We start from the raw sequence: 9618 nt of genomic DNA, 5'->3' as shown, positions 1-9618 counted from the left end.
AATTCTGGTGAAATGTATTGTTCATATTTATACTTAGGATGAAACATGTGCAAAAGAAAGCAGAAGAAGTTAAGTTGCAAAGTTACATCTCAAATCATGAACTGGAGCATTGGTTTAGACTAAACCGTTTAGTCAATTGGCTTGAGGGCTGTTATGGAACATAGATTTTTGGCAATTGCCGAAATGATAGAAGACTCCATGATAGATGGAAACAAGAGAAAAGAAGAACAAAAACAAGAAGCAAATCAACCAAAACACAATTAGATGTAACGAGAGAAGATGCAGACACAGGAACGTTTAAAACGATATACAATAAAATGAAAAAGAGTCAAACAACCTTCAGAGAGAAGGGTACCGCCAGCTTCTTCTGCCTCATCATCACCATCATCATCATCATCATCATCATCATCAATCTCCACAACGTTGTCCTCTTCGCTCAGTGGATTCTCTTGCCCCCGATTGTTGTTCTCCGCTGCCTTCTCCTTGGACTCCTCAACAGCCACGATAATGCTTTCGCAAATTTCGGGTTGGGGTGCGGAAGAGCTTGCAGAAGACACAACTTGGTTCTCCATTACAAATTCTTTTTTCTTTAGTTTTTTTTTCCGGATTGTGAAGTGAACTATATCTGGTTGTGCTTAGATTCTCAGAAGTGAGGACGTTATTTATTGAGTAGATAACGTCAAATTATGGTAGAAAATCTCCAAGGTGTGAATTTAATCAAAATCAGAATTTACTTTGAATTCATATCTCAAAATATGATAACAAATTATTTACGCTAGTTAGTCAAAGTAGCATCTTTCAGTGTTATGATAAGATGGTGTTATTCTTCCCCAATTTTATACAAATATTTAATCATTTCATTTATTTTCATAGCAAAGATATTGGTCTATACCACTATGGTTCGTGCCATGTACTAATATGTATACATCCATCCTGAAACTCAGATTTCTTCACAAGTTCTCAAAAATTCAACACTATTACTAATAACTCTCACTAACTTAAATAACAAAATATATATTTGGATATCTACTTTTTGCGATCAGTGTCCTTAAAATTATGAGATGTAGAAAAGAAAGGGATGAATAGTTCAGATTTAAGAAACGTAGAAATCTCTCTCTGTCCCGATTTTCGAGGTCGTGCCGCACCCCATCTTCCTCGACGTCGGAGAGGCTTTTGGCCGCCGGCGTCGGGTTCTCTGTTCCACCAGTTGCTTTTTACCGTCCGCTGCTTCTTACATCGTCGTCTTCAGGCTCTGTGTTATCGTCATCTTCAACATCGCCATCCCATCGGTTCTCTCTGTCGCCACTACCTCGGGTCGTTGTTTGAGCTCTCCCAACTCTGACTTTGGCTCCGGGAATCTCTGGAATTCTGGTCTAAGACTCACCTCTCCTAGGTCGTCGCCCAGATCTGTGCTCTATTCGCCGCCTAAAGCTTCAATGAAGACATCTCTGTTTGAAGACAGTCTCCGATGGGCTCATGTCCCCACACCGCAACCGCATCGCACTTCAACAGCCCCCGACGAATTGGTGACTGGGAATCATGTTTTTCCACTCTCATACTGTCGAATAGATCCTGTGCCATGGTGGGTGATGTACTCGAGCCTTCTGCTACAAACCGTCTCCACCGTATCTCCGTTTGATCCATCTCTGGTCGGCCCCTTCATTGACTCCAACGCAGGCTCCTCTGAGGATGGATTTGTCTCCTCCCCATCAAGACCCGTCGTGTCTACTCAAGGCTCCGATGAATACAACCGGCTACCGGTGGGTGTCCCATCTTCTTCTCGCGGCGGCGTCCGTGGTCCCAGCTTCCCATCTGACCTAAACCTAATCTTTTGGGCCTCTTCAAGTATTTGGGCCTTCCCTGATGTATTGGGCCTTAACCTAAACATTTCCTATATTGTCAAGTGCCTTCACCATCAGTGCCCCATCCGACAATTTCCTCCGACTTACTCATCCATTCTGGTATTTTCAGTGCCAAAAACAATTATGTATTCGGAGAGGAAGATATCATCAACCATCTTACCATCCCGCTCACCGAACAGTGTGATTACCGGATCGATTGAGATTCACCTAGTCTCCCGGATCAACATCGTCGGTGGTAGAGCTGATATCAGTGGTCGCTACCCAAAGGTATTTTCTTGCGGTCTCTTACCACGTTTCCCTCCGTATGTGTCCATATCAAGCTTCATAGTATCAAATTCAATTATGGTACTGGAGATGATGTTAGACCCGTCCAGATCACCGTACGTTTCACTGAAGATGCTCTCTACTATGTATAAGATTCAGATAATCTTCTCAGAGATTACTGATGGAGATACGGTTGTTTGTTTGCTCGACTATTTATCTAGTTCTAGCTGTACTTCGGTTCAAACCCATTCGCTTGGGTGTATCAACGTCGTTTACGACTATAGCAAGCTTGTTGGAGCTTTCAATTCAGGGATAAAAGTGAAGATCATCCAAGGATTTCTTCACATTGAGCAAGCCTCTCCCACCAACATCATATCGTCTGTTTTAATGTACTCTTTGTTGTTCATCTTATCTTCGACTATGGCTCCTGTTGTAACCACTTAGACTTTTGAGTTTTAATATATTTCGTGTTACAAAAAAAAAAAAAAAAAAAGAATAGTTCAGATTTATAAAGTAAAGCAACCAAAACACAATTACATGTGAATATAAGAAGAGATACTACAGACAAAAGGAACATTCAAAACGAGATACAATAAAAATTAAAAAGAGAAAAACAACCTTCAGAGAGAGATGTGATGGAAAGAGAGGTCTCTAATAGCAATGAAACCTCAAAAATGAAAACTAAACAATACTCAAAGGGATAAATCCTTGCCCCAGCTTTTAGGGTTATCTTCATCTGGCTCATCATCATCATCATCAATCACCACAACGTTGTCCTTCTCGCCCACACGATTCCCTTGCGGATACAAATTTCTAGGAAGATTGGTGGATCGAGGACGAAGAAAAGGAGGAACGTTTCTAGGGAACATCGGGGCATAGGTGGGTCTGGGCCCAAGTCCCCTTGAAGAGGAACCATCGGTAAAAGTGTTCCTTGTGAAGAAGCGAGTAGGAGCCATGCGAGGAGCAATCATGTTCATGGGGCCGACTCCGCTATTGAATGATGGGTAAACGCCGCCGCTTCCTCTACGTTTGAAAGATTCAAGAGTGATCCCAAGATGATTATCATTTGATAAAGCATCTTCTGAATACCCACCTAGGAGCAAGTGAGGCTTGTCAATGTAACGGTTCAAAAAGGAGAGTCCGGGGAAGTCTTCTTCCATCTCCTTCCTCTTCTTTTCCCACTCACGATCATGCTTGTGCGCGTTCTGGTGGCCACCTAGGGCTTGGGTGGTTGAGAACCCTTTACTGCAAAACTGACAAGTGTAGATCTTATTAGATCTTGATGGGTAAAGCATCGTCATCTCTGTACCTGTTCGGACAGCACCAGACCCGAGACTAGGGTTCTCACTCCCCCTTTCAGACCCGAGACTAGGGTTCTCACTCCTCCTTTCAGACATAACCTCCTGGTCAGAAGGCACTAGGCTCAGATTGTTGTTGTTCTCCGTTGCCTTCTCGTTGGACTCCTCCACGGCCACGATAGTGTCTTTGCTGGTTTCGGGTTGGGGTGAGGAAGAGCTTGCAGAAGACATAACTTCGTTCTCCATAACAAGATTTTTTTTTCTTTGATTTTTTTGGATTGAGAAGTGATGTTTATCTTTTTGTGCTGGATTAGGAGAAGTGAAGACGCTATTTATTGAGAAGACAACCTTAGTGTTCGTTAACAATTATGGTATAGAATCTCCAGTGTGTTTTGACCCATAAAAAAAAGAATTTCCAGTGTGTAAAATTAATAATACCAAAACTACTTTGAATTCACGTCTCAGAAGTTATGGTTGGTTCTTCAATTATGTTGATTATACTTGTGTAAAAAAACTGTACCAATATATTTAATTATCGTATTTTCTTAGCGCAAATCCATAATTTTGAAATATATATATGGTTGTTTCTCTAATCACTTTAACCCATAAACCATACTCTTTTTTGTCCTCCAGACTAATATTTTTGTGTGAAATGTGTATGAAAATAGTTTTTATAACTTGGGATTTACACTCCCTGGAATAGTTGTATATACTCGTGCTTACGTATTATACTACTATCAATCTATGTTAGAAGTTATTTTGTTTCTCTAATCAACTTTTTCTTTTTAAAAATGGCATTGCACTAAAATAAATATGTACCACTACAACCCTATGGTTTTTATTCAGATATATTACAGTTACACGTATTTACGTTATATATTAATGACTAACATCTCAAAAGTTTGAAAATTGATTTTCTTATATTATAGAAATTACATAAAAGTAAAGCAAAATATTAAAAATTATAATATTTCTATTTTCTTATAAATGCATGTTATATTCTATCTATTTTTTTACCAGAAAATATATTTAAAATAACAATTAATAAGTTAACTAGTCAAAGTAGCATATCTACATGTCATGGGAGAATTAATAAGTTAAAGACTACTATTGCTTCTTTGCCATGAGACAAAAATAGTAAAAAAAAATTGAGATATTTTAATAGCTTTTCCGGTCGTATTATTATGACAAAATTACTGGAAAATGTTTTGGTCAAGAAAAAAGATACCCAAAATGAAAGAAAATGACAAAATGGTGCATGAACTAGAAAGAATAACAGCTTTATTCCTAATATTTTGATTTTCAGATATATATGTATATCCAGGAAATGGAAAGCTTGAATACCTTTTAGCATCATTTTTTTCTTAAATCAGAATATAAAACTATTGGTAAAAAATATCTAAGATAATGTCATGAATACTGATTTAATATGTTGGTTTTTTTTATCCATAAAACAAAACATTAAAACTTGTATACAAAGATGGACAATCTAACTGGGGTTTTTATCTTTAGCTAAGAGATGGTTCTTAGCTTTTCTTAGATTTTAACTAAGAAAAGTTAAGAATCGTCTCTTAAATAAGAGATATAAAAACGAAAAGTGTAAAAAAAATGTCAAATCATAAGTTAAGAACCCCGGTTAAGAGACCAGGGTTAATCATGCCCTTGTAAGTTGTAGTCCAGTTTGATTATTGTACAATTTTGTTCATAATTTTATCTGATATACCTACATTGACATGCATTGTTTACATTATAAATTAAGATGTGGAGCAAAAGATCTTTAGATAATCTTAATTTAAGGTATCAATGGATTAATCCATGTTTAGTAACTCACAGAGAAAAAAAAGCCAAAACCACAAACCTATTTTGTCTTTTTATCTCTCACGCTCTTAATCCGGACGACTTTCTCGCAAAACCTCATAAAACAAAGCAAGCAAAACTACAAACCTCTTTATCTATCTGAAACAAAACTTTCATTGTGAATATTTTAAAAAATTATAATAAAACTTACACTCCTAAGGAGGCTACGTAAGCTCCAAAAGTGGAGTCTATACAATAAAACAATAAATAGTTCTTTAGAAAAATAGAAAATAATATACAAAAAAAAACAACCACAAAAATTTGATAGAAAATGGCATTTGGATCATATGACGATGATTCGAAGAGGAAAAGGAGGTATGCAATGATCTCCATCTCTTCTGTTCTTCTCGTTTCAATGGTTGTCGCCGTTACCATCGGCGTCAACGTCAACAATCACGATAACGGAAGTAAAGAAGAGATCACGGCTTCCGTTAAAGCCATCAAGGAAGTTTGCGCGCCAACGGATTACAAGAAGACTTGTGAAGATACTCTAAGGAAAGATGCAAAAGACACATCAGACCCGTTGGAGCTTGTGAGAGCAGGGTTTAACGTGACCATGAAGCAAATAACTAACGTGGCGAGGAAGTCACAGACTATGATCGAGCTACAAAAGGATCCAAGGACGAAGATGGCTTTGGATCAATGCAAGGAGCTTATGGATTACGCAATAGGCGAGCTTAGTAACTCGTTTGTGGAGTTGGGAAAGTTCGAGTTTCACAAGGTGGACGAAGTGTTGATTAAGGTTAAGGTTTGGCTCAGCGCGACGATAAGCCATCAGCAGACTTGTATCGATGGGTTTAAAGGGACGAAAGGTGATGCAGGTGAGACGATAAAGAAGGCTTTGAAAACCGCGGTGCAGTTAACGCATAACGGGCTTGCGATGGTCACCGAGATGTCGAATTACTTGGGACAAATGCAGTTCACGGAATTGAATAGTCGTCGGCTGCTGGCTCAAGAGCCTTCGTGGGTTGATGGGCGTGTGCGTAGGCTCTTGACCGCTCCATTGTCTGAGGTCAAACCAGATATGGTGGTGGCTCAGGACGGGAGTGGTCAGTATAAGACGATCAGCGAGGCAATGCAAAATGTCCCCAAGAACAAGAATGTGACTTTCGTGGTTTACATTAAGACCGGAGTCTATAAAGAGTTTGTTCAGGTGGACAGGACCATGTCAGATCTGGTTTTCATCGGTGATGGACCAGATAAAACTGTCATTACCGGCGAGAAAAGTTTCCAGGACGGTATTACCACCTACCGTACAGCCACCGTTGGTAATGATTCTTATGATATCTCTAACCTTTCATGGCTTTCTTACTAGAGAAACATCTACAAATAGCATTAAATCAATTTTTTTGTTTTAAAAAGAGCATAAGAAAAAAAGAAGTCATCGAAATATCATTCATCAAAAAGTAAAATACATATATATATTTGAATTTAAGATTTAATGATTATAGTTTAAGATTTAGTATATTTAAATGAGTTAGGGTTAGAAATTTAGAATTTAGAATAATTTAGTGTTTTATTGATTAATAAATATTATTTTAGAGATTTTTCTACTTGAAAGTTATTTAGTAACCAAAAAAAATTAAAAAGTAATTATGAGATTTTTCACTTATTATTACCAATATGTGTATATGACGAATGAGCCATGCATGCAGCAATTATTGGAGACCGTTTCATTGCCAAGAACATGGGTTTCGAGAACACAGCCGGGGCGGCAAAGCATCAAGCTGTTGGAATTAGGGTTCTCTCAGACCAATCCATATTCTACAACTGTAGATTTGATGGTTACCAAGACACACTCTACGCACATTCCCACCGTCAGTTTTACCGGGACTGTACCATCTCAGGCACCATCGATTTTCTCTTCGGAGACGCAGCCGCTGTATTCCAGAACTGTATATTATTAGTGAGGAAGCCACTACCGAACCAGGCATGTCCCATCACCGCACACGGACGTGAAGATCCGAAAGAAACAACAGGATTCGTGCTCCAAGGGTGCACAATTGCTGGCGAAGCGGATTACTTGGCAGTCAAGGAAACTAGCAAAGCTTATCTTGGAAGGCCGTGGAAAGCGTATTCAAAAACTATTATTATGGACACGTTCATACCGGATTTTATTGCGGCTGAAGGATGGCAGCAGTGGAAAGGAAACTTTGGTATTGACACGTTATTTTATTCGGAGGCAAGGAATACTGGGCCGGGTGCAGGTGTCACGGGCCGGGTTACTTGGCCAGGAATCAAGAAGTTGAGTGATGAAGATATTCTTGGATACACTCCGGCTAAGTACATCCAAGGTGACGAGTGGATTCCTAGTAAAGGTGTTCCCTACACCCCCGGTCTTTTCGCCGGAACCGGTTCAGCAACCGTTGCCGCTTCCTCCGATTCTACACAAGCAGGTTCCAGCTCGAACACGACAGGGACAGGTCCAGCGGCTGCTCCACAAGCAGGTTCCAGTTCGAACACAACAGGGTCAGGTCCAGCGGCTGCTCCACAAGCAGGGTCCAGTTCGAACACAACAGGGTCAGGTCCAGCGGCTGCTCCAGGAGTCTCTGCCGTCACTAATACCACTGGCTTAGAGTCACCATCAGCTACTCCTTCAGCTTCACCATCACCATCAACTTCTCCACCGGCTATTACTTCAGCTTCACCGTCAGCTTCTCCATCGGCTACACCTTCAGCTACACCACCTTCGGCCTCCCCTTCGATTTCACCGCCAGCTTCTACTCCGTCTACCTAGAGGTCGTGTCTGTAAATATTTTGACAAACCTTGAGGATTTTGTAAATGAGTATATGATTAGCTTTGGAAATTCATGTTAATATCTTCCAGTATATATGTTGTTACTCATTTATTAAAAAGTTAATTAGTACATCTTGTACATGAATCATATAAATGTTACTTCTTGTACGTACATGTTTCAAGAAATCAACAATACTAGCCATTGACAATTTACTGACCATGGATGGATTCATGTCTACATGATTTTTTTGACCAAGTGTTAAGACATGTTAATAGGGAAAATTGCATTACTAAACTCTCAAATTGACATTCATTAACACTTTAAACCTTTAATTTTTTAAAAAATATATTTGTTATTTTTTTTTATTTTTTTTTACATTTTGTTTAACTTTCTGATTTTATTTATTTTAATAATTCGCTTTTATTTATTTTATTTATTATAAAATTGACACATCATCAATTTTTTATTTGTAAATAAACCGTTCCAGTCACTTTTTGAGACAAGTAAGTCAAGTTGAATATTTCTTGTGAAAATAAGATGTCAGATTAAAGTCTTAAAGTGCTAATAAAAAAAGTCGAAGGTTTATAGTGTTAGTGAATACCACTATTAAAGGTTTTTATGCAATTTTTTGCATGTTAATTTGTAGCAGTTAAACAAAAGTTACAAGGGTTTATTTTTAGTAGGCATGGACGTTTGAGTCTTCGGGTCAGGTTCGGGCCGGTTTCTTTCGGGTCCGAGTTCTTTGGATCTTAGGCATTTGGACCCAATAAGTATTTATAAATTTTCGATTCAGATTCGAGTCGGTTCTTCTCGGATCCGGATCGGTTCGGGTCTATAATTAAAATACCCGTAAAGTACCCGTAATTTTTCGGGTACGTATCGGGTCCATATCAGGTTTGGGTATTTACGATCTTAAAAAGACATGAAATACCCAAACTCCATCAAATTTAGTCAATATTTGTCAATATATCTAAATTTTTACAAAACAACTTAAATTAAACTATTAATAATTAAAATAAAATCAAACAAGTAATAAAAGGGGAATATGCTCAACAAAGAGGGTGTCCACATCAGCAGATTAATTCGAGCCAATCAGATTCTACAAATATGCCATGTCAGCACGACTTTAAAAACTTTCGAAACTTTAGAAAATCGTTTATTTTCAGCCCATTATATTACAGATTCGATGGGCCATTTATAACCCATCTTATACGTTTTGTTTAAAGTGGCCGAGACCCAAGTTTATTAAACCCCTATTCTGACCCAAATAAGCTTCTAAGTCGCCTAATCGCCATCTTCATCTTCCATCTAGGGTTTCTGCACTGTAGCAACTCACCTCGCTCACATACGTATCCATTTCCACTTTCTCCACTAAATTCATTAACTCTTCATCTTCCTTTGTCTCTACATCTTCCAGTGTTAACTCAGACCATCATTAATGGTGGGTTTCGTAACCGACTCGGAGTTCCTCTTTATATATAGTTCATGTTACACGCCGGAGACGAATATCTCATATCTACTCTCATCCCTTTTGAACCGGCGCAGATTTCATTTGATCCTCGAGAATGTCTTCATCTGCTGCTAATTTTGCTCAATCAG

At 38.6% G+C, this 9618-nt stretch overlaps 2 protein-coding genes across 3 annotated transcripts; one reads left to right on the top strand and one right to left on the bottom strand.

Annotated features, from left to right (window-relative positions):
- Positions 1 to 250: 250 nt before the first annotated feature.
- Positions 251 to 3670, bottom strand: LOC106303204. Its single transcript, XM_013739534.1, has 2 exons — positions 2839 to 3670; positions 251 to 625 (listed from the first exon to the last, which is right to left on the bottom strand). Exons 1-2 carry the CDS (start codon positions 3668 to 3670, stop codon positions 261 to 263), a joined length of 1197 nt encoding a protein of 398 aa, XP_013594988.1. The 3' UTR covers positions 251 to 260.
- A 1684-nt stretch (positions 3671 to 5354) lies between these two features.
- LOC106304335 (putative pectinesterase/pectinesterase inhibitor 28) lies at positions 5355 to 8219 on the top strand. 2 transcript variants are annotated; one of them, XM_013740744.1, is made up of 3 exons: positions 5355 to 6549; positions 6937 to 7755; positions 7807 to 8102. In XM_013740744.1, the coding sequence occupies exons 1-3, from the start codon at positions 5553 to 5555 to the stop codon at positions 8016 to 8018; spliced, it is 2028 nt and encodes a 675-aa protein (XP_013596198.1). In that variant the 5' UTR covers positions 5355 to 5552; the 3' UTR covers positions 8019 to 8102. The 2 variants fall into 2 exon arrangements, with proteins under 2 accessions (XP_013596198.1, XP_013596197.1); XM_013740743.1 differs by having other exon boundaries at positions 6937 to 8219.
- Positions 8220 to 9618: the final 1399 nt, after the last annotated feature.

The sequence above is a fragment of the Brassica oleracea genome, chromosome C7 (assembly GCF_000695525.1).
Source record: "Brassica oleracea var. oleracea cultivar TO1000 chromosome C7, BOL, whole genome shotgun sequence".
NCBI classification, from domain to species: domain Eukaryota; kingdom Viridiplantae; phylum Streptophyta; class Magnoliopsida; order Brassicales; family Brassicaceae; genus Brassica; species Brassica oleracea.
The sequence above is the reverse complement of the archived record's forward strand: the minus strand, read 5'-3'. Positions and strand labels throughout refer to the sequence as shown.

Bases quoted from the DNA above. Each gene is read 5' to 3' on its own strand.
- LOC106303204 (XM_013739534.1), bottom strand. From the start codon at position 3,670: ATGGAGAACGAAGTTATGTCTTCTGCAAGCTCTTCCTCACCCCAACCC. The intron at 626-2,838 runs GCAAGGATTTAT...AAGCACAACCAG, and splicing joins AGATAACCCTAAAAGCTGGG to ATATAGTTCACTTCACAATC.
- LOC106304335 (XM_013740743.1), top strand. From the start codon at position 5,553: ATGGCATTTGGATCATATGACGATGATTCGAAGAGGAAAAGGAGGTAT. The intron at 6,550-6,936 runs GTAATGATTCTT...CCATGCATGCAG, and splicing joins CTACCGTACAGCCACCGTTG to CAATTATTGGAGACCGTTTC.